Raw genomic sequence first — 27,948 nt, forward strand, 5'->3', positions numbered from 1 at the left:
CAGTTGTGAGTCTACTCACAAACCTGAACTGCTTGTGCATTAGAGCTTTCTTCACTGTTACTTTTGACAAATACTGTGTTGGTTTGGTAGACACGCTGTCAGGTCAGACAAAACGTTTCTGATGCTTTCATATACATTTTTATGTAAAACAATGTGAGAAAAAGGTAAGCTGCAGACTTGTGTAAAGTGAATAGTAGATTTTGGGCTTATTTCAATCAAATACTGTGTTGTGACAAAAGATTAGATTCGTCAGCCAGGCACTGAAAAATTATTTTTAACTGAATTGTCTTTACTACATGACACAGATGCTTGGGAGAAAGGTGTATGACTCAGGAGTCTCTATCACACTGCCAGTGTCCTGCTGCCACTCCTGCTATTTGGCTGTGTCTTGGTTCCCACTGAAGGCCCCTCCCAGCCACACTCCATGCTCAGCCCTGTGCTTAATGAGCTACCAGCTACCACATCTCTCATTCACTCACTTTCCACTCTCAAACCCCCTCTCTGTGCCACTTCCTACTCTGTTCTACACACTTGGAAAGGGCCCCTTAGGAGCACCTGCAGCATAATCAATTATTTACTCTTTAATAATCTCCTCTTCTACACCAGCTTGAGAAAGGGTATCTAATATTACCCTGCTGATGGGTTGAGGACATCACTACCAAGATGATCAATAACACTTCATTGTTTCTTCTTGCTTTGTATCTCTCTGTCTGCTCCTCTTTCCTACAGTGAGATCATAACTGCTGTGGACAGAAGCAGGGGGTTTTTAACCTGAATTTACATGTAATTTAGCAAAACAGGTCTAGGCCCTGCAAACAAGAGTGCTGCTCCAGAAAAATAAAATGTAAACAGAATCACAAATTACAGTTGTTCTTTTAAAAGGTCAAAAAGCCTACTTGAAGAAAGTTCAATGGTGACTTGCTTCTCCCTGGTAGAAACCTTGTGCATAGGAATGATTTTAGTGCCCAGGCATTGCTATTTTATTTTGAGATTAAGAAGTACCAAATAAGAAAAATCCACACCAAAAACAACAACAATAACAACAAATATATATATATATACATAAGGAAAAGTAAACCAATCTCTGCCCAAACATAACAAATATCTTTCACTGACAGAGGTTTATAAGACTACACACAGAAAAATAATAAATGAAAGAAAGCAGAGAGACCACATCCATTTATCCTAACCCCCTGCCACCTGAAAACAACCCATTTATTCAGGCTGGCAGAAAATTTTTCATTCCAGCTGTTTTTCATGTCAAATGTGGGATTCAGCAAAACAACATCTTTCACAGAAAGAACATTTCCTGAAAGTTGGTTTACTTCTGATTCTGTCTGACAGAAAATGGAAGAGGAGGGGTAGAGGGAGGATGGAGGGAAGCAGACTGGGGAGCAAATCTAAGCAAACCTTACTAGAATGGCCTTACTGTACAGTTACATCTTAGTGCAGGCATGGAATAATTCATTTCTGCACATGGAATAATTCATTTGCTCTGTTACTGACTTGTTGTTAGGAAGGACACAACAGACTTAAGGAGTATCTTTCAGAAAACTGAGATTTGGGGAAACATCATGTACATCCATGCAGAACAGTAGCACTCACTCTCTGGATAAATTCATAAAAATATTCTGTTACGCAGAATATGAGGATCCAAAGACAGCAGAGAGAGAAGAAACAGTGCTCAAGCTGTTCCAGTTTACAGAGCAGGATTTCCTTTGGGCACACAGCTCAAAGAAAAATGCTCACGAACTGACTGTGGGGATACCACACTACCACTCAGAATCATCTCCCTCTACCAGCAAATCTAAATCCAAAGTACACTGATAATTTATGATCCACAAAAGCACTCCTGTTAATATATTTAGAATAGGGTCACACCTTTGTATTTAGCATCAGGAAGAGCTATTTGGAAATGAGTGCAACAAAAAATCTGATCCTTTACTTGTTTCACTTTGACAATGCAGCACTTTGCTAGGCTCAGTGGTATATCTAACATCAAAGTAAAATACTGATTATGCAGTCCCATAATTTCATTATTAATACCATCTTCCTGCTTCTGTGAAGCTGAACTTCAGTTTTCAAATAATACTTCTTTCACAGTCCAGGCTGGTACAGTTTTGATTTGCAAGGATCTTTGTAAGGAAAGGCATGAAGCATGCAACCTGAATATATATTCTCTAACCCTCTTCATCAGTTTAGATGCTTCAGTGAGGGGTTGTACCCATATCCATCCTAAATGAACTGCTTACTAACTTTTAAATATATTGGTGGTAGGCAGATCTTTCTCTTTTAACTTTTTTTAAAAAATTACATGCCTACATGTGAAAGATAAATTCTATAATTTTAAATAAATCATTGTCATTAATCTTGCAATGAGAGGTAGACTCTGAACTTCCTAGTAGAAGTGAGAATATAAAATAGCAACTGTTTGCTTGCAATTTTGTTTTAGAAAACTGTGAAATTAAACTTACCCTGAAAGTCTAAGCTTTGATGTACCCAACTTCCTATCCTTCACATCTTGGATACCCCCCTCCCCTGGAAAACTGACAGATCTCAAGCTGACACCAAGCCAGTAACACCCAGCATGTGTGCCAGGGCTCACAGCCTTCCAAGAAGCCTGTGTGCAGCTGTCTTCTGGAGTTTCAGAAATCCACAATCCCTGGCAATGGCCTTCCCTCCAGTTCTGGTGAACCAGAATTTCCAGTAACAAACTGTCACGTTAGAAATTGCCCAGCCCACTCAAACCCAAAGTGAAATAGAATTTTATCACACTGAGATTGCTCATAAAATGCTATTTAAATACAAACCAGGAAAAACCCCTAAAATATTGAAAACAACATTTAGCTTCCCTGAACCCCCTTCCTCCACCTGGGTTCATATTTTAGAAATTTGTACCCTTACAGAAAACACTGTATATGAGAATATACAAGAAAAATATATTCTCATATACGAGTGTATATGAGAATATATGAGAAAAAATGCTGAGAAAAGTCACTGTTTTTTAACACACTCTTATCAAAACATATCCCAACCTAACTGAACAGTACATATAAACAAGGAAAATTAAAAGCAAAGAAGCTGGAAATTCCATTACCTCATCTAAAGTTTTCCCAGTCTGACAGAAAAATTAAATTGTTATCCTGAAGTTATTTACCTATTGTGCTTCACAGTTATTTCTGACATATTAAAATGAAAATTGTGCTACAGAGGCAAACTGATGGGAAACTTTGATGAAAGTATACAAGCTTCAGGTCATAATTATAAGGTGACTCCTAAAAGAAAGCAAAAAGGTGAAAAATGAAATTGGCTTCCAGAAACTGCTGGTTAGACATATTTTTGCTAATGGAAATGCAGAAAAAAAATTAATTTTCCCTAGTATGACTATATGAAATAACTTAATTTGATTTACTTCTTTGAAGAAGCATGTGTGTCAATATGTTAAAAACCTCTTAGCTACTTTTATACTCTGACTGTTTCAAGTCTGAAATGAAAATAAATTCCTCCCTCATCATGTGGGCTGCAAAATTTCAGTTTTACTTACATAGCTAGAAAGCCTGGAGCCTGTTCTTGCACAAGGTTTTGCAGAAGCAAATCACAGGTCTTTTTGGGAATATTGCAAAACTACTTCCCAAGCCCTTTCCACTGGAAACCAGTAGTGAGAGGAACAAGAAAGGCTCCAATCAGCTTGGAATGTTTAGACAGAGCTATGTTTGTGTCTCGGTGTGTAGATCCTTTCCTTGGGACATGTGAAAATAATGATCAGGAAAAGTGCTGATGCAGTCCAAGGTGGGAGATGAGCCCCTGTTTCCAAGCATGCACCCTTGATTATTCCTCCAGATGTAACCCGTCCCAAGCACAAAAAGGTAAGACTCCTGAGAGGATGGCTTCTACTGTTAATCAATTCTGTAGCAACTTCTTATAACAAGGAACAAGTTCAAGTTTACTCCTCGTTCCCCCACTAAAGTCAGAACACAAATCTCAATTCGAGTTTTATAAGATCATGACAGATTTCTACATTTCTTCCCTCCTACCAGGCCAGAGGAAAGAAAGGAAGCCCCAAGTGTAGGAAATCTCTTTTCAAAGAGGCATTAAACCAGCCATGAAAGTAATACCATTGTCCTTTGAAAGGAAACCCTGGAACTGCACAAGGTAAATGAATATCCAAAATCAGCAGTGAAAGTTCTGAAGCCCATCCTATGCTCAGCAGTCCTAGATCATACATTACAATTTCTCTTCTAAACAAAAACTTTCACCAAATTCATTGTCACTGCTTAGTATTCAAGGAATATGGGAAAGCCACATGCACAGATGCTTGCATAAGAAACTACCTTGATTAAAGCAAACTGCTTTTCTCAGCAAGTGCATGCTCATATTCCCAGATGTAATATGCCAGGCTCTCCACTCGTAACAGGGAAAAGGGAAGGGCCACTCAGACAAACTACAAAGCAACAGCAAACTACATACCCACCTCCTCCATCACATCAACATAAGTGTGCACCTAAACAGCATTTTAAGAGGAAATTATTATGCAGAATGGGAGGAAATAACATGACAGAAGAAAAAAGGAGTAATTTATCATTAAAAGCATAGGTCTTGTATAGGTAAATGTGCTGGCAGAAAGCCAGCAGACATAAGCCACAAGCAAATTACAGTGTGTCCAGCCAAGACACCTGTCTGGAAAGCAAAGGGATCAGGAACACAAAATACACCAAAGCAAGCAACCACTATGCAGTTTATACACAGCACAGAGACAGCTACTCCCAAAACCCAGAATGGATATTGCCTCCTGGCAGAATGGACATTAACTCCATCTAGTAGCACTGTGGTCCCAGTGCAGGTGGATTAGTGTAGCTGGGCTTTGAAGTGTGTAACTTCTACAGAGCTAGGTCTGTCTGTGTTAACTCAATATCATTAGAAATTCACTTGCATTAATTAACTCAAGTTGTTAGGTCTTTTTACACATGTTCAGGGACCAAACACAGCAAAACCAAATGAGAAGTGTCATGGTTTTCCAATTCCCTTAATGTTTTTCACAAGGATAAAATCTTCTCCCAAAGAAAATCACTATTTTAGTGACATTTACAAGGCCTACCTTGCCCAAACCAGGAGTGTCTTTCACTTTGCTGACTGCCCTCAACAAACATGGTGGTGCAGGGGGTGGGGAAGTCTGAAGGATACTGCTGAAGCAGGTAGAGAAGAGAGGAGATTCAGGAACAGATGATGCAGAAGGCCTGTGCTTCTTCTTTTTGGAAGACAGGTTCAATTTCTGAGCAGCTCTGTGGGAGGAACAACAACAGTAAGCTGAAAAAACCTCAAACTCATCAACAAGAACAAATAAAGATATTTATCAGGTTACTATTTATGTAGACTCTCCATTTTGACCTCATTGATTCAGATAGTTTCATAATTCTTGTTCTTCACTCCTTAGTACTATTTTAATGCCATCGACCACAAAGTTGCTCCAAATTTAGAGTCTTCATTACGTAGGGCCACAATCAGGCCTCTGTCACTATTTTACCTGCTGAAACAATTCAGCCTGTAAGAAAGATCCAAACCCAAGCCAGTGAGCTATACAGCAATTTCTGTTTTAAAATTATGAAAGGTTCACTCAGAATTGTGTCTCATGCATAGGTCACTGAGTAGAAAATAAATACTTGTGCTTGGAGTTAACTAGTGATAAATGCTCAGGTGACTGCTGAGGTGTAAGAAACCTTGCACTAGCTGTTCAAAACTTTTATCACCTCTTAAAACATAAACCGGTCTAAAAGCAGAACAAATGCTGACCAATGAAAATACTGCTGTTTGTGATGAGGTGGAGACAATCATACAAGCTCCAGCTGCATTAATCACTAAGCAGGGGAAACAAAGAAGACTGTTTTTTTATTAGTACAGAATTCTCAAATAAGAATGCTGAATTTTGTATAGCATTTGATAAAAAAAAATAAGCTTTTCTGGAGCAGAAACATTCAGTACTTTTGTTTTGCAAAGTGTTTCATTTTGAGAGATAATGCAACATTCAAGTCTTTGTTGCAGCTGGTTTGTTCCAACACTTTTGCATCCTGCACTGCCCAGGGATAACATCAATATTAATCACGCTGTCCCATGGTCTCCCTTTTGCAAAACAGAGCACTTTAAACGGAGCAGGTCAGCAGGAGTACCAACTCAAAGGAGAGATGGATAGAACAATTTTGTTTGCTTTGGCAGACAAATTGGGACTTAATATATACGCATAAAAGCAATCTGTGCAATCTGTGCTGACAGTAGCTCTCCTTGCTTTGCTGAAGTACGACACTCAAGACCAATAATTCTTCTAGGTTTTGAGAAGCTTTGGCTGTACTGGTATCAGTTTATATTATCCAACTCAAAAGTTACAAAAGTAATTACATCATTTTACCCAAAGGAGTCAGAGAAGAAGGACTGAATATGCACACACGTGCATAGGCACACATTTCAATATGCAAGTAACCTCTGTTTTTAACACACAGGTTACTTATATCTCAGACACATGGACAAATTACTGCTCGGTATGACACTACCATTTGGCAGCTGGTCACAAGTACACTGTGTGCACCACCAGTGTATTCTTTTAGCCTATGACAAGTGCAAAGCACTTCAGATAAATTTGTTTCCAAAAAAAGAAAAACACTAGGAGATTTTAAGTGACCAGACACAGAATTAGAACTCAGAAGTTTCTGTTCCACCTCCCTGTCCTTTGTCTTTATGATGACCTAAAGAGTGCAGTTCATAACCTGTCCCTCTCATTTAAGCATACACTTTCTTTTTCATAGAAAACATACTCAAAATGTGTTGATCAAAACCATTGTTCCCTTTCCTTGCAACATTTCCATGGTTTCAGAGGATTCACTAATGTCAGCTTCCACAGTGTCCATCACTAACACTTTTATCAAGTTGTCCATGCCGAATCAAGATCTTCTGTACATCTTAGTTTCACCATAAAATTATTTTAAGAGAAGTTTTGTACTCTATGTTCAACAACTGAAAATGCAAGTGTTGGTCAAACATACTGAAAGCTTTACCCATGTGTAAAAGCTCATTAATCCAGTCTGAAACATAGGAAATGGCTCCATCCACTATGGTCATCTATCTGGTCTCACTGACTTGTGCCCTGGTATAAATATATTTCCTAAAAGCAGTTTCCTGAATTGATTGACAGAGCCATTATCCCTCTTGCCACTAAATGCTTCTCTAGAATTTGCTGTTCTTTTTACAAAGCTGACAGTGTAATACAAACCACTTCTTCAGCCAACCAAGCACACAGCCAACATTTTCTTAAAGAAAACACATTGTTGGAGGTACCTGGTCTTTTCAAAATCTTGGAATTGTATTATAGTTTGATAGTTATAACATTTGTATGAGATTGCGTACAAATGGAATAACCTGCATTTTCCTTATATTTTTTTGGCCTGCGACTGGCAAAATGTATGACAAACAATGAACTATTTTTCACAATTTCATGAGGTTCTCTGGTTTTCCCTGAGTAGAAGAAATCAATGTATGGCAGGCTAGAGAATCATTTACAAGCCCTATCGGACTGGATTGAATTTTGAAGGGGATGAAAAAGGCAGTAAGCATCTGCTAATTCCCAGAGCATTTAACTGGGAAGAGAAGGACAGTATAACCACACGCAGGCTGCAATGCGACACAAATCCGTAAAGGGTGGCTTTCTTGTGAGTACATTTGAGTGAGCAAAATCCTTCAGCCTGAGTGGCTAGCATTGCTCCAAACACAGTTGCTCATGCCAGCTGATACTGATTTAGCCCTGTGATCTAGCACAGGAGGTTAGAAAATCACATATTTTACCTTTCCAGGCAAGTCAGAGGCCTGGCTCTCTCATGCAGCCTCTCTGGATCACCAGACTCCTCAGGCAAAGCACCAGGCTGGACCCTGGGAGAGCAGTGCAGCTCGCAGCCTGCACAGCTCCGCCAGCAGCTCTTTAGGCTCTGCTCTTTGTACAGAAGCCAGCTATTTTATTTCTTTCGTTTAATATCTAGTATAATAGGGCTCTGATTTCCACTTGAGACTCTGCATAGTGCTGCAGTAATGGTGATGGCACTGATGGCAGCATGGCTTTATGTACTGACAATAAGCCGATCATACTCCAGGTTGTATTAGCTCCCACTTGAGCCAAGTGATATCAGCTATGCAATATGCAGGGGTGTGCAGGGGGCTCCAGTGCCTTGCAAACCACTTCCCCACTGTGTGTGGTATGGCTGTGGTAGGGATTGTGTCCACAGAGACACACAAGGAACTTGATCCAAATTCAATTTTCGAAGGGCATAATTTAAACTGCATTAGACCACTGTGTGAGCATACTCATTCACAACAGAACTGTCTTTAATGTCATTTTACTGAATTACCTTCCAAATGAATGCATATTTAATCCAGTTTAGCTAATATACTTTGGATTAACGCCTTCAGATAATTTGGACTATTTCTTTCCTGAGAGTCCTGATGCAAACAAGCAGCTGGAGACTTTTTGAAGGCTTACAAGATTTCTGGCAGAGGAAATAATCACAAGATCAGGAGTTGAAATTGCAGGAGGGACATTAGAAAGCTGATTAAAGTTCAATCCAAATAAAACTAATGCATTGCCCTGGCAGGAAAGGGGAACTGCTTTGAAAGTCCACCTGATCCATAGCAAAGACTGAGATAATTTCTTGAAAGGATATTTTCTGCTTTTTGGGGTTTTTTTAAATAAAATTTTAATTGTGTATATCTTTGGACAGTCAGAATTGTCTTCATACCCCACCTCTGCAGAAATGGTGGTGTTGGTTTTTTTTTCCCCATATAACTTTACAAGCAGGCTGGGATTTTCAAACCCAGGCTTCTAAATTAATGCTAATAAAATTAAAGGAATGCTTGATAAAATAATTTTTTCTTTTTTTTCAGCAACACATTATCCAAGACAAAGATACAATTTTAGGACTGTCAAAGTAAGGTCAGTAGGCCCACTAGGTTAATTGGATTCAGAAGATGGTAGAACATTAAGCAGATACTTAAAATATTATTCCCACTTGTGTCAGCAAAGATCATTGATAAGTAACACTGACTGGCACACTCCATCATCAGTGACATCTGAAGAGATTTCCTTAGGTGTATATCTCTATAATTTATTTATTCCTTACTGGATGTTCATACTACACTAAAATGCATCCAGTACTTATTATCCTTGGAAACAAAATTCTATCATAGCGGCTACTGAGCTGACATATCAGTTTCTCTGTCAAAATAGGAACTGAAATTTAATTTTCATATCCTATTTTCCACAGAGGAAATTACTCACAAGCTGTGGATGCTAAACAGCCATGTATTAATTTATTGTAAATATTTACAATTCTAATTTGAACTAAAAACCTATTTTTCTTCTTTACTTGGAGATATACATTCCATTTTATAATAAAAATATTCTTGGCTGGGTACCATGCAAGGAGTAAGGTATGAACTTTATTTGTGCAAGGGATGGCTTACCAGAGCCTTGATTTGACACTAGATTTGACAAGCCCAAAGCAGGTTAATGACCTTCCCTAACAATTAAAACACTACCTTTACTTACCCAAAACTGCCTTGCCTGCTGTATCTTACTGTATGTGGGAAAAGAGATGGAAGTTTCATTTGGAAATCAGTCTTTGAGCCAACTCCCTAAGTGTATTTGTGTATCTCTATCACCAGTTATACAACAGACCTGTATATCTGTGATCAGCAGTCTTGGTTACCCAGCACGAAACATTCGTATCCTATGGTCTCAGGCTGAGCCCCTATAAGTAAAAGACACCTTTAACCAGCCACACCCTCAAAACAACCGGTGTATTGATGTTCTCTTTTTTCTTTTTTTTTTAACCCATGACATAATTCCTCATGCAGAAAAAAGCAGAAGTTCTTGACTGTCACCTACAAAGTAGAACATAACCTGTGCAGTGTTGTAGTTAACTGCCTGTGCTGGTTTCAGCTGGGGTAGAGTTAATTTTCTTCCCAGAGGCTGGTGTGGGGCTGTGTTTTGGGTTTGTAGTGAACACAGTGAAGAAAACATAGAGATGTTTTTGTTATTGCTGAGCAGGGCTTACATAGAGCCGAGGCCTTTGCTGCTTTTCTTACAGCCACCCACACTGGGGAGGAGGCTGAGCGTGTATGGGAGGCTGGGAGGGGACACAGCTGGGACAGGTGACCCCAAAAAAATGACCAAAGGGATATCCCAGCCCATATGGCATCACACTCAGGATATAAAGTGGGGGGAATAAGAAGGAAGGCGTGGAATGTTCAGACTGCTGGTGTTTGTCTTCCCAAGTGACCATTACGTGTGATGGGGCCCTGCTCTCCTGGAGATGGCTGAACACCTGCCTGCCCATGGGAACCACTGAATTACCTCCTTGTTTTGCTTTGCCTCTGTGTGTGGCTTTTGATTTCCCTATTAAACTGTCTTTATCTCAAATATAAAGACAAATCTCACTTTTACCCTTCCCATTCTCTTCCCAGTCCCACTGGTGGGGGAAAGAGCAAGTGGCTGCTTGGGGCTTGGCTGCTGGCTGGGGTTAAACCACAATTCTGATAGAATGTCAGACAAAGGTATCCTGGAATCCTGCCATTAGTTTTGATTATTTCCAACTCAAATGTTTGCCAACATGGTTTCCAAGTGTGTTTTCTGCTTTGGGTAAATATGTTTATATTAAATGAGTCATCATATCATATAAAAGTCCTCATGTAGCTGGAAGGTAAAAACCAATGGGATACAGAAAACTTACAATCATGCAGATTCCTTTTCTATGAGAAAAAGCCAGTCTTGATTTTCAGTCACGCAGGGTCACTAAACAGTGCTTCATCCAGGATCTTTCTTTACTGAATTATATCACCTTTAGGCTGCCCATACAAACTGGACAGAGTGCACATTTTCTGATAATAGGGATCTAACCTACCCTCTCTGAATTTTCACCAAAATTGATTCTATTTCTTCCATTCAGCTGCGTACGTGATGCAGGCTCAGTAAGGTGACATTACAGCCAGGTTGACCTATTACTACCAAAAGGGGAGACCCCACATCTGCCACTGCCCTGTCTGCATACTTCCTTTCCCTCTCTTGCTTCTTTATTTTGGCTCAAATTTATTTTGGCTTGGCTGCTACTGCTTTAACCTCCTAAATGGGCTTGTGCCAAGGGTGTTTTAAATCATGACATGGCTAATATGCCTGAAGTACTATGGCAAAGTCTTTCCCAGCCTTAAAATCTGAGGCATGTAGTATGAAATGTGGTTTCATATAAATCTCGTATTTCTATCTGGAGGGCAAAGAATTGGCCGGGAGCCGTGGCTTCCTCTGTGCCATGCCTTACCTTGCACCTCCTAAAGCAAAGAGCAGAAAGATGCTTTAGAGGATGTTTAGCCCCTAAGCTAACAGCTTGCTCTGCCACCCCTCCACCATCTGCTGTGATCCTGGGGTACCACCTGGGAAGCTTGTTCAAGAAGCAAGAACAGCCTCCAGGAGCTTTTCCTCATCTCTCTTCTCACCCAGAGTGAGAGCAAAAAGACAGAGTAATAAATCTTGCAGCTGGCTTGCCATGTCCCTGCTCAGTCCTCCTTCCCTGCCTTCCAACAGGAAGCTACAAGCTATAAACAAGAATCAGAACAACTTTATTCCACTTTAATTCTCAGGGTGGCCAAACCCAGGGTTGTGGTGTTGCAGCCTAATAAGATATGTAAGGAATGAAGTAAAAATCCTCAGAGGAACATTTTCAGGATTTGTAGTTCCAGTAAGATTCTTTGTATTTGTGTTTAATTATTTTACAATGCCTTTAAAATCTGGAGATAATTTGAGCTTTCTGCTTATTCTGTAGAAGGTATAATAAACATGTCTCTAATGCCCAGTAAACACTTGCCCCTTATTGTTCTCTTTATTTTTATGCCTGCATTCAATTTCATAGCAACAATAAAGTTGTCCCGGGCTATAATCTTTCACATCTTGGGTGGCAGTTCAGATATTTTGGCCACAGTGCTTAAGTGACTGCACTCTCCCCAGGAACTGTACTGCAACTGCCAAAAACCTCATTATTTTTCACTTATTTAATTCGAGAGCAGTCAAATAGGGCTTCAAACTTTAGTCAGGATAGGTCTTGTAAAAGCTGAGGCACACAGGTAAACTCTGTGAAATTAACAGCACAGGCACGCTTTTATATCAGCTTCAAAGCTGAGTAAATTCACTGGCAACAGAGCAACAGGATTGCACCAAAACAAACATGAGGAATATGCTTGCAGACCAATAACTTAATGAGAAACTCAAAGTTCTACACAACTGTACTGTGGGACAGAGGACTCATAATCTACACAGCTATTATTTGAGGGAAACTCCCCATTTCAGAGAAAGCTATGACAAGGTCTGAAAACAAACCCCTTCTCATGTCATTCCTGTTTGATGCACAACATTCTCTTCACCAGGTAGCACAGTATTCCAGCAGAGATCTTGTTTTCTAACCTATAAGTTCCTGGAGAACTCTGTTTTGGTGACAGATGTCTTTCTGCCTTTGGCAACAGGACCATTCATTAGCACTCACGCAAAAAGTAATGTTGGCAAAAAAGATAACAACTCAAATGAACCCTCACCATTGGAATTTCTACAAGTACCTATCAAGAAAACTGTCTTGACTGAATTTCAAGCATTACCAACCAAGGTAGTAGTCACATACATGATAAAAATTACCAGATTCACCTTTTCTGCTGTGTTATTGACTGCAGACTCACATAATCAACCTACATTTTCAAAGACAAAAATAATTATTTTGGTAATCAGAAGAAGAACCCAATCATATGAAAAAATGCTGAGCAATCAAACGACAAAGAGAAATAACTAGTTGATTTTTTAAAAGAATGGGTAAAGGTTGTTTCTGTTATTAATCTAGCTTATTTTCCTCAATGAAAAAAGGTTTTATAAAAAATGGTAATCAGATCGATGACAGTGCTCACATTATCCTTTCCTTGGGAAGCTCTGAGGATCAATAGGGTATCTGCCACTGCATGCTTAATGCATGAAGCAAGCTGACCCCTTATACTCGGATAAAATAAAGGAAAGATGTTTAGCACTAGTTTAAAATAGAAAAAAAACCCCCAGATATATTTACTATAACTCAAGTTAATTCAAATATCTTTATCACTTACCACCATGATTACTTGACAACCCATTTTCAGACCAGAGTAGCCTTTATTTCAGTGACACAGAGCTGAGGGCAAGGGCTCTAGTATCTTCCAAGGAAAGGTCAGAAATAGGCTCCATCCAGCTCAGCCTTTGTGTATTAAGAAGAATTGCCTTTTTATACTGACAATTTATTTTGCAAGGTCCCAGCATTGCCACCAAGTACTAAGGAAAGAGATGTGCACTGTTTTATCCTTGTAGTGTTATTGTGTACAACAAGAAATATACACAGGCCTTACAGTTGTTAACTGTAAAATATTAAAGGTATAGATGTACAGATACACTGCCTTCTCGTGAAAGTTCCCAAAGTAATAGCTGGCAGGTTTTCCCTGTGTCTGAGCTAACACAAGAAATGCCAAACCATTGGCCTGGGCTCCCGGTTAGTCAGCCCCAACTGGCTCTCCTCATGAGCAGTCATGACAGCTCAAAAACATTACTAACAGGAACTTTGCAATGTGGGGCCCACAAACCACTGGCCATTAATAACAGTCCTCAAAATCACATAAAGAAAATTATTTAGCTGTAAGTTTTATGGAGCTTATATGATTACAGTTATTATATTACCTTGAATGCTAAAGCCTGACCACATACTGTGCAGAAAGCTATTCTGTTTCATATCTGTCCCATTCAGCAAAAACCTCTCATAACACCAGGAGAAAAAGCAGCCAGCACACAGATTCACAGTCCATTTTGTCATTGTTTAACTTTCCGGATGGCAGAACCATAAAAAGGTTAAAAGGCAGGTATGTTTTACAGGGAGTTTTGCCTCATCAATATTTTTGAGGTCAGCACATTTAAAATAACACCAGTATACAAATGGTAAACTATTCTGACAATGCAGATGCATTGAAACTCAATGCACTTAAGCCCAGCTCTGACAAGTCATTTCCTGTTGTAGTAAAAAAATATCTCCTCTAAGAGTTCCTGTTAGTTTTGCCTTGTACTTATTTAAGCCCCCACCATGAGATGGTGATAATTCTTTGATACAAGTTGTTTCCAGCTACTGGAGACTACAAGAGTTACCAAAAATAACATGCTACGGTCCAAATCTTAGGTCTTCCTCTTAGCAGACTAAAATCAGTCCAGTCCCAACAGCTTATAAGCAAAGTAGACAAAACAAAAGAAATTTTATAATCCCACTTTCCTAGAGACAGGCTGAAGCACAACGAAATTCATGAATGGTGGGAAGCAATAATTAAATTAATCTAGATTTTCTCAGCAGATTCACACAAATAGTTCCGGTGGTTTTGGAGGTGTGTAACTGCATCCCCACCAGTATCTCCAAGGAGGGTACCCAGATGATGGACTTGTGCTCCACACCAGGGTGTGGAAGGAGAACAAGAGCTAGTGGGCATATGTTGAATCCAGAGGAGTTTGAACACAGTATAAGGAAAAGCTTTTTACTCTGAGGACAGGCAAGCAAGACTGTGAAGTTTTTGTACTTGGGGAAGTTTAAGACCCAAATACGTAAAGGCCTGGGCAATGTGTCTGATCTCAGAGCTGAGCAGGAAGTTGGTAGAAAAATCCTGAGGTGCCCTCCAGCCCTCCATGATCCAATGATATTATGAAAGAACAGTTAAAGCAAATCTGTATTTTTTCTTTCAGAATGTACTTTTTCTGAAATTTTTCAACAGGATCACTTGGCATCAGTCTCAGAAATTTATGAAATTCAAAACTAAAGCTTTAATATTTAGAATATTAATCTAAATATAAGTGGAGAAATGTCAAACTAAAATTCCAAAGTGAAAAAAGGTAATAGCTACTTCTTGATTTTCTGGCAGGACATTAGCTAATCAGCAGAAGCTGATGAATTAAGCTTGAATGAAATCCACATTTCTTGCTGAGAAAAAAAAAATTGACACTAATTTGACCCACATCACCTTCACTGTTTTGTGGTAAGACTTTCTCTATCTGCTGAAGACTCAGGCACTAAATGTCCTCATATCCTGCCATTTGCAGGGGAAGTCCCAGGTGCCCAGCCTCTTGCAGGAATGCTCAGCATGCTGCTGGCTTGGACTCCACCTCCACTGGGAGCTGACCTTAATATTTAACCTACTTTAATCATGCTGCAGAATGATTATGAAAAATTATTAAACTGGAAAACACTATTAGTCTTGGCAATTGCTGATATTTTTAAAACAAACCTTTTGTTCTTTATTTCTCTATTTCCAGTAAAGTGAAATTCAAAAAACCCATTAAATTAAATACACCACACAGAGTAGTAAGGCAGTGCCAGGAAGAATTGAACTGTACAGATGTGTGGCACAGGCACCATCAGAAAAAAAGAAAAGCAGAATTTATGACTTGTAAACCTTCAATCTGAAGCTTTCTGCTTATTACCTGTTCAAATTTCAGTGAAAGCCAATTAATTTTCACTTCTGAGGGCACTTCTCAGATAGTTGGACAAACTGATACACTGAACAAGTTTGTTTCTCAGCAAAAGCAAATTTTTGAAAATACCTCAAGAAGTGGAAAATAAGTTATTTAAAAACAGCTCAAAATTTTTATGCAAAAATGGTTCTCTAAACTCATTCTGTTTCATATAAAAAGGCAGGAAAATGCATTTACTATTTGGTTTTACTTGGATCTCAATATTTTTTGTGATTTGTTGCTAGCACCAATATTTGCAGCTCTGTTCCACCTCAATCAAGTGCCAGTAACTGTCAGAGACACCCCAAGTGTGGAGACGCCAGGCTTGACTCCATGTTTTCAGAAGGCTGGTTTATTATATTATGATATATATTACATTAAATTAATACATTAAAATGATACTAAAAGAATAGAGAGAAAAAAGATTGATCAGAAGGCTTGAAAGAACAAGAATAGAATGCATAACAAAGACTTGTGACTCTCAGAGTCCGATGCAGCTGCATCTGTGATTGGCCCTTAACTAGAAACAACCAACATGCACCAATCACAGCTGCACCTGTTGCATTCCACAGCAGCTGATAGTTATTGTTTACATTTCTTTACTGAGGCCCTCAGCTCCTCAGGAGGGAAAAATCCTAGCAAAGGACTTTTCATAAAGTATCATAGCCACAAGTAACTCCTGTTCAATATTGCTGAAATACAGCTGAGAGTGAGGCATGCAGGGGGGAGGGATATCAGAAGAATTAGCAAGGATCTTGTCTGCTCTTCCATGACACCAAAGGGACTGCAGTCTCTGAGTCTCCTGGGTCCATGGTAGATATTACAATACAAGGGGTAACATCCCCCAGAAAAATCTTTTGACTCTTAAAATGTACATGGGCCCTCTAAGAATAGGACACAAACTGTATTTCTCACTGTATTTCTTTTATACCAGACAGAGGACAGGAGAAGAAGAGAGCACTTTCTGCATACAGAAAAAATTGAATATACTTTGCTTTCCAGAGCAGATAACAACAGAGAGATTAATCTGTTTCTTTTGCCCTACTACAGCCCCCTGCAGCAAGGCACAAGCAGGCCAAATGCTCCCTTACCCTGCATTTGCAGAAAGAGAAGTCATTATTTTCCATTCTCGAAATTTGCTCACACTCACACATTTGGCATATTGGACATTTTAAATAACCTAAACTGGCCAGAAAATAAAACTCAGAATTTCATTTCCAACATCATAAGATTCTGGTCTCAGCTGAAATGCTTTTAGCTGATTTAAACAAGAGAGGATGGAAGCCTTATTGACTGGGTAGTGTAGTTAAAATTAAGCTGACCAACTGATCTGGCATGTCTGGGGTTGCTTCTTTGAGTTAGAGAATTCTCCAGCTCCTTCACAGTGAAACATATTGCTGTTGAAGCTCCAGAACAAAATGAAAATTTAATTCAATCTGAAAGATATTGATCCCTTTGGGACTTAGTCAAGCTGCCTAGCTTTATCAGTTTAGGCCTCCTGGGCTCATAATAAACCTGTGCAGCACTCTCTGAGCCTCAAGCAGACTGTTCCCTCATGCTCCCACCCTGATTCTTCTGTGACCTAGTACCCAGCAAATGCAGCTTGTAATCAGCCCTCTCTAAAAGGCTTTTTGCACATATCAGTATATCATAGCACTTTGATTTCTCACAACCAAAATACTCCCCCTGAACCCTCTCACTGAGCCACAGAGTTTAACACCAGTCCTTTAACAGGACCCATTAGACTCACAGTAAAGTGTGGGGCTCTGCACAGTTTTGTAAACAACCACACACAAGGTCATGCACAAAGTCATTTTTAGTAAATCTTCTGTTTTATCCACTTGCAATATCACCCTAAGCTCTGGGCATCACTGAAGTAGCCTCATTCAAGCAGTCATTCAAGAATGAATGTTACAACTCAGAAGACACAAATATTGGGGAGCAAGAGGGGTTTAAAGTACTTTAGCTTGAAGTAGCTGATAACAACACCTTTTTATACCACAAGGTATAATAGATTTCTAAATATAAACTTCATTCTTTTCCTTGATACAGTACTTCAGTGGGAAAGCTATAGGCATACACTGTGTGTCCACAATGCAAAAGCACTGCAAATCTGATATAGACAGACAAGACACATAAATGCACATTTTTTTACCACTGCATAAACATAAGTTATCCCACTCTAATTTCAACAGTATGGTTACAGCAGTTGGCCTTCTTAGTGTGAAAGCATTTATTCTGGTCAGTTTATTCCTAAACAGCATGGGGAATAAGGAAATACAATGTAAAGTACTACCTAATGATAAATTTGCATTTACTCAAGAGCAGCTCTACTGATACAATTATTTTGGCAAGAAATATGCCCCATAACAAACATATATATATGAACACACACATGCAACACAGCCAAGTTCACTTTCCCTGCACAGATCAACACCCACACCATCACAGTTCTTCACATTTGAGCTGGGACAGCACAGCTCTGCACCAGACAAAGCCACTGGCCACAGATCTCTCCCTTTCAGTCATCAATATCACTGACTTTCTTTTTCCTTCATTTTATTATGTTCTCTTGTAGCTATTTTCCATCTGTTGTGTTACCTGTTTTTCTCTTTGTCTGGCTACATCCATCCATTTAAACAGGTACTATCAGAAACACAGCAGGCAGATGAAAAGCGTTCAGCTCATCACCAACAGCTCAGTGCCCACTCAGGAGTGATGTTACAGTATTTTATGATTAGCTCCTGCCCACTGTACCAACTTAGACTTTCATTTGCTATTCTGTTCCTCCAGCTAGAGAGCATTTATAGTCCCCTTTGGATTTATTTTCTGTTCTAGATACCTGTCTCTGAAAACAAAGATATGCAAGGAAGACCCATGGAGTGTGTGACACTGTTAGTACCAGGAGAAACAGAGTATCTGTGGGACCTTTCTGCATGGTTCTAATTCAGACACCTAACACTGCAAGGAGACACATTCTGATCACATTAAATTCAAATCAATAACATAAGGGCCAGTTTCAATGACTCTCTGGAGATACAATCATGCTCCAAAGCTCACTGAGGCCAAACTTGGGTCGCTTGTTTCTGAATGTATAATAAATTTCCTCTGCAAGTTCAATTTTGCAAGGACCCAGGCATCTCATGGGGTATGTGATGCATGCCTTTAGCTCCTGCTGAGACTAATGGGAACTTAAGGGGCTGGACAAATTTCAGAAACAGGCATTTTCCAAATTACAAAAGCAATTCCTGTCTGAGGACTGAATCCAATACCATGATGTATGCCCTGTATTGCCACTGAAAGAAAAAGAAACACAAAATATTCGTTCTCTTGAAGAAGGAGACGACATAAAGCCCTAAAGTTAGAAGACAAGGCAACCAGCTCATGCGTGGAGCTCATCAATATGATTCTTAGGAGGCTTCCAGGAAAGTTGGCTGGAGGGGCAGCCAGCCAAACTTGGGTTGCCACGATGTGTGTTAGGAGGGCAAGACATGATTACACTATCATTATTTACCAAGGAAGACACAGAATTTTTTCAAGCATGACTGAATTGCATATGCCCTTGAACACCTGGCTGGGAGTAAAACTGGCTCTCAAGCAGAGAGAGGCTGGCTGCCTTTGCTGCAGATAAACTCACCATCATGAGAACTTCAGGGAGCAAGGCATTCAGTAATTAAAGGAGAATAAATATAGGGCATGTGACCATGCTATTTCCCCTTCTTTATCTGATGCCACAGGAAAGCATGGAATGACAAAAACAAAGCTTGTTTTCATGTTCTTTTCTACCAAGACTAAATAAGATTATAGCAGAAGCACACAGGCAGTCACATTGACAGCACAGTGATATTGTGAAGCTAGTTTGGGGAAAGAAAAAAAAAAACCACCAACTCAAAAAGTCTGTCAGCAGTCTATTTTAAGGAGGCATCTTATATAACAGGAAACAAGCACAGTTATTCTGGATTCTTGAACACCGTCTGTCACACTGCCACAAGCAAAGGAAGTATAAAGAAGTATGTGACACCATTTGAAGACTGTTAGTTTTAATTAGTCTGTAATAATGTTGGTTATATAAATCCTTGCAGGTTGAATTAGAGGAAGAAAGTGCCATGGAGATTAAGCCTACATAATATCTAAATCCAAAGCTAAGGAGAAAACACATATTTTTTTTATTCTTTTGCTAATGGCAAGCTCAGACACGAGGGTGGCGATCAGTGTGTGGTATTTACAGGCACTAACCACTAACACTGGCCTGAATTCTTCAGGGCAGGAACACACACTCTCAAGGAAGCAAGGGACAGGTGGCTGCTTGGCAAAGGAGAGCTTTTCTGTCCAAAAGCTATGGAGTGAAGCATCAGCTGGCCATGTACAATTTAGCAGGAACACTAGACGGGTCCCTCAGGGTTGTGGTGCACCAGCTGGCTCCTCATCCACTACCCCAGCCTAGCCTGCAGGTGCTACTGTGGTGCCAACAGCTAACACACCTTCTCCACCTTTTCTCTTTAAAAGAACAGCCACATAACACAGGGCAGGATGGAATCCTCAGTTTCTTAGCCTTCTAGTTTAGGGTTAGAATTCTGCTAACAGCCCTGATCACAGAGGATGTTTAGGGTGAAAGGATGTACTAGAATGTTAAAAAGACCAGTGAAACATTTCTGTGTCTCATGCATTTTTTTTAAGCTTTAGCATAGATGGAAAGAGAAATAAAATTGACACTGGTTGAAAAGAATGCTGTGTCTAATTCAAACCAGAAATTTGATTGTTTCATTTCTGATTCCAATCAAAAAAAAAAAAAACAGTGATTCATATAGTATTACTCTACTAACCTGATAAGAATTAAAGGAGGAATTGTATGGACACTATCCAGGTTTATGGAGCTTTACCCCAACCAACCACCATCTGCTTCTCCCAGGGCTGTGCAGGTGTATAGATCAGAAATAGCCCATATCCAGAAAAGCAATGCCACAGAGAAACTTTGCAAACCTCAAGGAAAGAAAACATCATTTCAACATTAAGATGTAACTGTGCGTTACACATCTGGGGCAAATTTTCAGGAAATCTAAGTTAGCTTTGCTCCAAATATTTCTGTGTGATTTCACAGCAGCTGTCTCATGGAGAGTTTGAAATTTGCACCACTCTTTATCCCCATTAGATACAAAACTAAAAGCTTCCTAATCCACAAAAGACTGCTAAAATAACAGAAGAAAAGATGAAAGGATGAAAGTTATGTCAGCTAATAAAAATATAAATTATATTGAAGCTTGCAGTAACTGAATATTACTACATGTTAATGTAATGCTTTACCAGTTTTTATCCATTTAGTTCTTGGTATGCTGGCTCAAAAAGAGAAAAGACCCATTTAGGCACACCTTGTGCATAATATTAAACTCACTCTTCATGAAAATGTATCTCTATAGCTCACTGTCAGGAACTTTTCTTAGTGACTAACATCTAAACCAAGGAAACATATTGTTTTGATTATACTTTTTAAATGGGCATATGGAAACTTATAAAAGAAGCAAAGGTAATAAACTGGAGGAGTTTATTACCAACCAAATAACTCTAATCCTCTTAATTATATTGCCTTCCATTCCATCATTATCATTACTGCATTATGGTTAGAAAATCAAATGCAGGAAACTTTTCTTTCTGTCTGATAACAAAATATTTTGCTCAGATGTTCCTAGTTAGAGCTGGAGTTTCCCTCACAGAAGTACAACAGTAGGGAGGTGAGGACATGAAGTTCCCCCAATCCACAGAGATGGCACAAAGATGGAAGGAATGGCAGAGTTACAATTCCCTGGGCAAATAATATTACTGCCTAACAGACCATCCAAGAAGTGGTCTCAACTGGATTTCACAGTAACTTCCCACCCCACAAGGTACCTGCTCTAGCAATACTTTTCTCATTTATAGCAGGTTTTGAACAGCAAATTACAAACTTCTCCCTGCAGCTTTCTGAAAGAAGCTGCATCTGTTTCTTTCTTCTGTGCTCCTGCACAATGTGCAGGAGTGGCTATGAAAGAGCAAAATACACAGTGTGCATGTAACTGGGAGAGGCAGAGAGAGGTGCAAACACCTGCTGGGACTCCATTTAACCACTAACCCAAGAATTCCCCTGCAAAGGGCTGAAGAGGTTAAGCCTTTACCTGTTTCTTTATACATACATGCACAGAATGTAATTTTACTAAATTTTTACCTGTAATGCAATGAGCTAAATATAATTTACATAGCCAAGTACACATAAACATAAATAGACATAGCATGTTTCTTTATTTTATAGATGCAAACTTTGGCTGTTGGAACAGCTGATGGGAAAGGCATGTCCAATTACTTCAAAAGCCAAGGCTCACATGTAACAGCCAAGATGAACCATAGTTCCCTCTGCTGCCCTGCTGGTCATGGTTTGTCATGTTGGGAGAGCAAGCACACCCCTGAAGGGCTGCCTTTTTAGCCTACCAGTGATCCAGTTTACAACATTGACCCACAAAGAGTTACATTGGCACAACACCCAGAGGAAAGGGAAAGGAGGTCACAGTAAACTGTGGCATGAAATCAAGACGTAGCCAGAAGCATAAAGAAGAATGATTCTCTATGCCGCTCTCTTTTTCTGTGCCACCATGGTCCTTTCTTTGATCTTCCTTCCAGCTGTTGCCATAACATGGCTTTCAATTTAATTTCTCTAACTGCAGTTTGATTTAAGCATGTTTGCAAAAACTCTCCTGAGATTTTAGAATCACTGTTGCATGTCTGCTTATTCAAATAACAATGGAGCCTGCTCCTGGGGACCTCAGGCCGGATTTTTCATTATCTTGCAAACTCATTTCTTGTTTACACCTGCATAAAATTCAGATGTTAAAGCATTATAAACTCAGGTGGCCTCAGTATAAATGTTTGCACAAGAGGCAGAATGTCAGAGCAAGTGAAGCATGCCCTCCTGGAAGCAAAGAGACACCTCAAACAACAATACACCATGTCCCTACAGCTGGAAGAAGCTCCAGAAATGGCATTTATGTAAGCTCCCAATAGTGCCACGTTTCTACAGCACTGCAGTCTGCTTCAAAGAAAGGCACTGCCAGAGGCAGCACCAGCACAAAGGGGATGTGACTGAAAGCAGTGTCAGGAATATGTCACTAAGGGACAGCGGGAAAGCCACATGTTCCTCAGACACAGCTGTGCCTTAGACAGGCAGCACTGTCTCAAGGACTCCGTGATGTTCACAGTTTCCCTGAGGCTCCCTTCTTTTCCAGGTAAAAACAGTGTTTCAGTGCAGCCCCAATAGAAGAGCTTCTGTTCAAAGCAAAATTGTGAAGACCAATAAAATAAAGGTATAATCATATATATTATGAGGTGTCCAAGGTGCTGGTGGTTCAGAAGACTCCTACTAGATTTTTTTTTAAATCAAATGAAATAAATAAAAGCTGTCCTCCCTGGCACAGCTGCTCCCAGGCAGCCAGGGCCAGCCTCCTATGGCACATATTCAGGTATATCTGCCAATATACTTTGGAATTTAAACTGATTCCTCAGAGAAAAAACTATCCAAACATCAGGGAAGAAAAACAGTCTTTCTGAGAGGTTGTGTTAGTCTTTCAGAGAGCATAGGGGTAGTGGACCCCTAGACCTTTTCTATTCCCTCACACTAAGATTAAGATTGCTCCAGTTGTGTGTGTGGTATTTTTACAGCCAAGTGTTTAACACAGGGAAAAGTCAGGCTCCCACACTTCTTGAGGATGATTATTCCAGCAGGTAATAAATTAACTCTTATTCAGGAAATTGTTCCCAATATTGAGATTAGGTTCTTCTTTGTCTGACTTCCTCCATTTACTTATAGCTACAACTCATCCTTTATGCTAAATAATTCTTCTCTCTCTTTGTGGGAATTCCATCCCTCAGATATTTGTGGGCTGTTCTATCCCCTAGGCCATATTAGTCACCACTTAGCCAAACTATACTCATTTAGTCCTTTTTATTAGGATTCGTTAATTATTCTTAATCCCCTCCCCTGTACTCCCTGGTTTCCCAAGCTCTCTCACAACACTGTAGCCAGTATTCCCCATACTCCTGCATCATAACACTGTAGAGGGGAACTCTCCTCTCCTCATCCCAGTGTTCCCAGAAATACAGAATACAGTTTAGCTCTTGCATACTGCATCTCTCCATGCTTATGTCTTCTTTAGTGTTATTGCTTCTCAATAAGCCAAATCTGGCTTCCCTTGCACACACAGCTAGCCCAGCTGGAGCAAAGCCCACAAATGGGATTAAGAGTTGGCTTTTGCCTCCATCTCAAACTGTGTTCACTTCTCTTAAATACATTTTTTTTAATTCATTGCTCTCTCAAGGTTTAGTTCAATGTTCACTGCTGCAGCAATAAAAGAGCCCAATTTTGAAAGGTTTTTTGTGTAGTTTCAGTACTATCTAAAGCTACTGGAAGTTAAGCATCTAAATACCTAAAATCTGGCTTAAATACTATTAACAACATATTGTGCTCAAGCAAATACGTTTGAGAGTTCAGAGACTGATATTTAGGAATGAATTTTATTTCCAAGAATGGTATTTTCAGTGCTGCATAGTTTAGTTCCAATAACATGGTAGGTATAATTATGTCTCACTACTGCCCTAATTATTTTTAGAATTTCAATTATTCTGTCACCATGGGTGCTTTTCAGTAAGTTTTGACTGCAAAAAAACCCCTGACTTTTAGAAAATATCAGCAGCCCCCTGATGCAACTAATGCCCTTAATAATTGGCTAGTATTTAACAAAAACACAGATTCTGAGTATTCAGTGAGGCACTGCCTCGCCAAAATAATGAGTTCACTGCTGGTATCACTGGCTTTGGCTTACACTACTAAAGGCTCTGAAATGCCAAGGAGATGATACTGAATCACACTGACACAAAAGATGGGTATAAAGGCAAGGACTGGGGAGCAGGCACAGCAAATATTTATAGGGTACATCTTACCTCCTGTGGAATTAATCCTTCTCAGTGGCTACAGCATACATTGAGAGAGTAAGAACAAATTCCTATCCCTTTCTCCACCCATTTGGAATGGGATGATTTGGAGAGGTAAAAAGGAAGCAAGGAATGTGAACTGACTTCTTTGCCTTTGTCTGAAAGGAACAGTGCCCCATTTCTGCCCCATTTCTCCCACAGCCTTCGCACACACCTACATAAATGAAGCTCAGTCAGAGACCTCTGCAACATAAGCAGCAAGAGAAGGCAAACCACAAGCATACCAAGATGAGAGATGGTGACATAAATACTCATCTGCTGAGCAGCCCTGGTGGTTAATAGAAAACATTTATCAGAAAAACAACTTCCACTCTTAGAGAGCAGTTTTGGCCGAGTTTAGGAACTGTATCTTGTGCACAGGTGTCCATAGCTACTAAAATAACAGTCCCTGACTAGGATGAAATTATGAAATATTACCTAAGGATATATTTATTTGATCTAAATTTAACTGACAGGTCAACATATCTTTTACCAGATGCTATGACTTCAGAATATATCAGAAGGTGATCAAGCTCAGAGGAGATTTGATTACATCACAGTAGAACTTTGTTTTCCAATGGCACTCTGAACGTTCTCATCACTATTAAATAGTGGGTCAAAAGATCAACAAAATACTATTGGCTGGCATAACATTCTCTGTGTAGCAGGAACCTGACTGACCTGACCATTTATATTACGAAGTCTAAATGTCAGTGGCATAACCTGAGCCTGTGCCCAACTGTCACTAACCTCTGACTTCCCTTCAGATTCAAGTCACATTTTCTCTTTCATATAATAGTGTCTGTCTCTAAAAAAATCTCCTAGGGCCTTTTTAGATCCCACTTTCCATGTCTACAAAGTTTACATGCAATTTGACTGGAGGTGTCTGTAAGTATGGTGTGGCAAACTGTAATATAGAACTGATTTATCCAGCAATTGTTCTATTGCAGCTGGCTAAGTTGCAGAAGTCCTTTTGGAAAAGGTTCTGGGCTTTGTTGTTAATAAAAACAAATAGTCTTTTTCCAAAATTAACATCTTTGTACAGTCTAAAGTTTAGAGCTTTTTTTCCCCACCACTCCTATCAAAATTGTGGTCAATTTTTTGCTGAAAATCTACTGTGAACTCGACTATTAAAGAAAGATGGTTACACCTTAAGAAATAGGAAGAAATCTAGTTTGATGCTGCTTACAGCTTAACATATTCTCTGCAGCTGAAGTACTATAATGGCAAACTTTGGTACTAAGGCACTAAACTCAGCACTAAATCCAGACTGCTGAAGAAATGCCATTCCAACCCAGGTGAGGATTTGCATGACAATATTTCCCAATAGTGTGCAGCTTGTCTTGGCCAGGAAGACCCTGTGCCCCATTTGACTGGCCAAGGTGATGATGCATTGATTGAACCAGATCCAAATGAACCACACAGTTCTGTACTAGAAGTCAGAAGATGTGTTTATGCCTGGCTCCCACAGAATTTCTTGCATTTCCTCAGAAGCTACAAGCTGCTCAGTTTTAAGAGGACAGTGGAATAAACAAGCGTTTGATCCAGAAGTTATTTCTGTTCTGCAACAACTGCTGCTTAACTCACCAACTCTGCCACTCGATGACGTGCCAGCATATATCCTGTCCTGTAGAAACTCTGGACCTTTTGATCCTGCTTTGGCTCTGCAGGGATGCATCCTTTGCTTCTTTAGCTGAAGCTGTTTTGCTTCACACGAGCACAGCTGTGATGAGGCAGGCATGACCACAGCAATGTCTGGTGAGTCGTGGCAGCGCTGTAACAGTGTGACCACCATGGGGCTCCTCAGATGTGCTGTCCTAAACCTCAGCTCACAGCAGACCTGTGACATTTTGCATTGTGTGTGGGTATGGACAGCATTTCACATTCACTGGTCAAGCCAGTGAAAAACTAACACTTATGGATCTTAAAGACCTTTTAGTGAAAGAGGCTGCTTTAGCTTTTCTACTCAACAACATAACCAGAATGTGAATAGAAAAACTCCAGGGCTAGGAAGATGCCAGCCAGAAGTACCATGGGGAGCCTATACAAGCCTTTGTGGCAAGAAAGGCATTCCATGACATGTACATGATCCCTGAATAATTAGATTAAAATTTTCTGCTGACAATCCCCATGGAAAATAAAAGAAGTGAAAAGAAAGGAAAAAACCAAAACTGTATTCATAGGAAATTAGGAAAACAAACAGAAATGCGACCTAAGGCAGTGCAAGATATCTAATTGTCACTTGCAAAACAATACCTCTATTCCATCTTTCTTCTTTTTTAATTAGCAGGCAAAGGTAAGGCAAATTATTATAACAATTAAATTCATTTACATTCTGAAAGTACTATAGGAAAAGAAAGCAATCTTATAATGAGTAATGCAGTAACAATCAGTGGAGATACTGTTTCGAGGCAACTATTCTAACTACAGTCTATGGAGAACATTATTTAGGCTTTTTTCATTAAAATTGATAAAATTTTTATTCCAGGATGCCTTTCACTTAAAACAGCAGATATACTGTATGACTAGACTGAGTCTGGCTTCCCAGTGGGTTGGTCTATTAGTGAATTCACTGGCCCTACACAATTCACTATACTGTCTGAGTTTCAAAGGATAAAAGTGCTGTTTAGAAAGGACTTTATATGAAGCTAGAGGAGGGCCCTTGGGCACCCCTCAGGCAGCGCAGACATATGCTAACCCAGAAAGAAGCCCAGGAGCAAAAGTCACAGTTAGGTTCCTTCTAGAAAGGTAGTTCTGACAGCAGCAACAAATAATTAGCCAAATGCTGAATTGGTAACTTTCTTTTGTCTTCCCATATCTACACAGAAATTCATATTTATGTCAACTCCAGTGAGGGGAAGTCCATAGAACACAATTAGGTGTATACATAATGCTGAACCACATGAACCTGATTTAGCTGTCCAAACAGTACCTCTAGCCTCTATATAGTCTGTGGAGAGAGAAAAACTATTCTAAAACACATGGAGAGCATCTTTATTAATTTCCCATTTTAAGCTGATGCTTGTAGGAGTTTAGCTTCCTTATAAATCAAGAATTACAGTAGGTGGTTTAGTAAAAATATCCTTCATTACTGCGCTGGTTTCAGCTGGGGTAGAGTTAATTTTCTTCCCAGTGGATAGTACAGGGCTATATTTTAGATTTGGGCTGAACTGAGCACAAGGCTGATAATACAGAGCTGTTTTTGTTACTGCTGAGCAGGGCTTACACAGAGCCAAGGCCTTTGCTGCTTTTCCTACTGCCACACTGATGAGGAGGCTGAGGGTGTATGGGAGGCTGGGAGGGGACACAGCTGGGACAGGTGACCCAAACTGACCAAAGGAATATTCCAGACCATATGGCATCTCATTCATTACATAAAGTGGGGAGGAAGGGGGGGA

General features: G+C 39.7%; 1 protein-coding gene across 1 annotated transcript in view; it reads right to left on the reverse strand.

Annotated features, from left to right (window-relative positions):
• The window catches only part of KIF26B (kinesin family member 26B), a 269,833-nt gene that overhangs the window by 93,825 nt on the left and 148,060 nt on the right, over positions 1 to 27,948 (reverse strand). The window contains exon 5 of the mRNA XM_041404283.1: positions 5,096 to 5,279. Within this exon, the coding sequence (XP_041260217.1) occupies positions 5,096 to 5,279 (184 nt within the window). The remainder of the gene's footprint in view (positions 1 to 5,095; positions 5,280 to 27,948) is intronic.

The sequence above is a fragment of the Onychostruthus taczanowskii genome, unplaced genomic scaffold (genome assembly GCF_017590055.1).
Source record: "Onychostruthus taczanowskii isolate IOZ18803 unplaced genomic scaffold, ASM1759005v1 scaffold21, whole genome shotgun sequence".
NCBI classification, from domain to species: Eukaryota; Metazoa; Chordata; class Aves; order Passeriformes; family Passeridae; genus Onychostruthus; species Onychostruthus taczanowskii.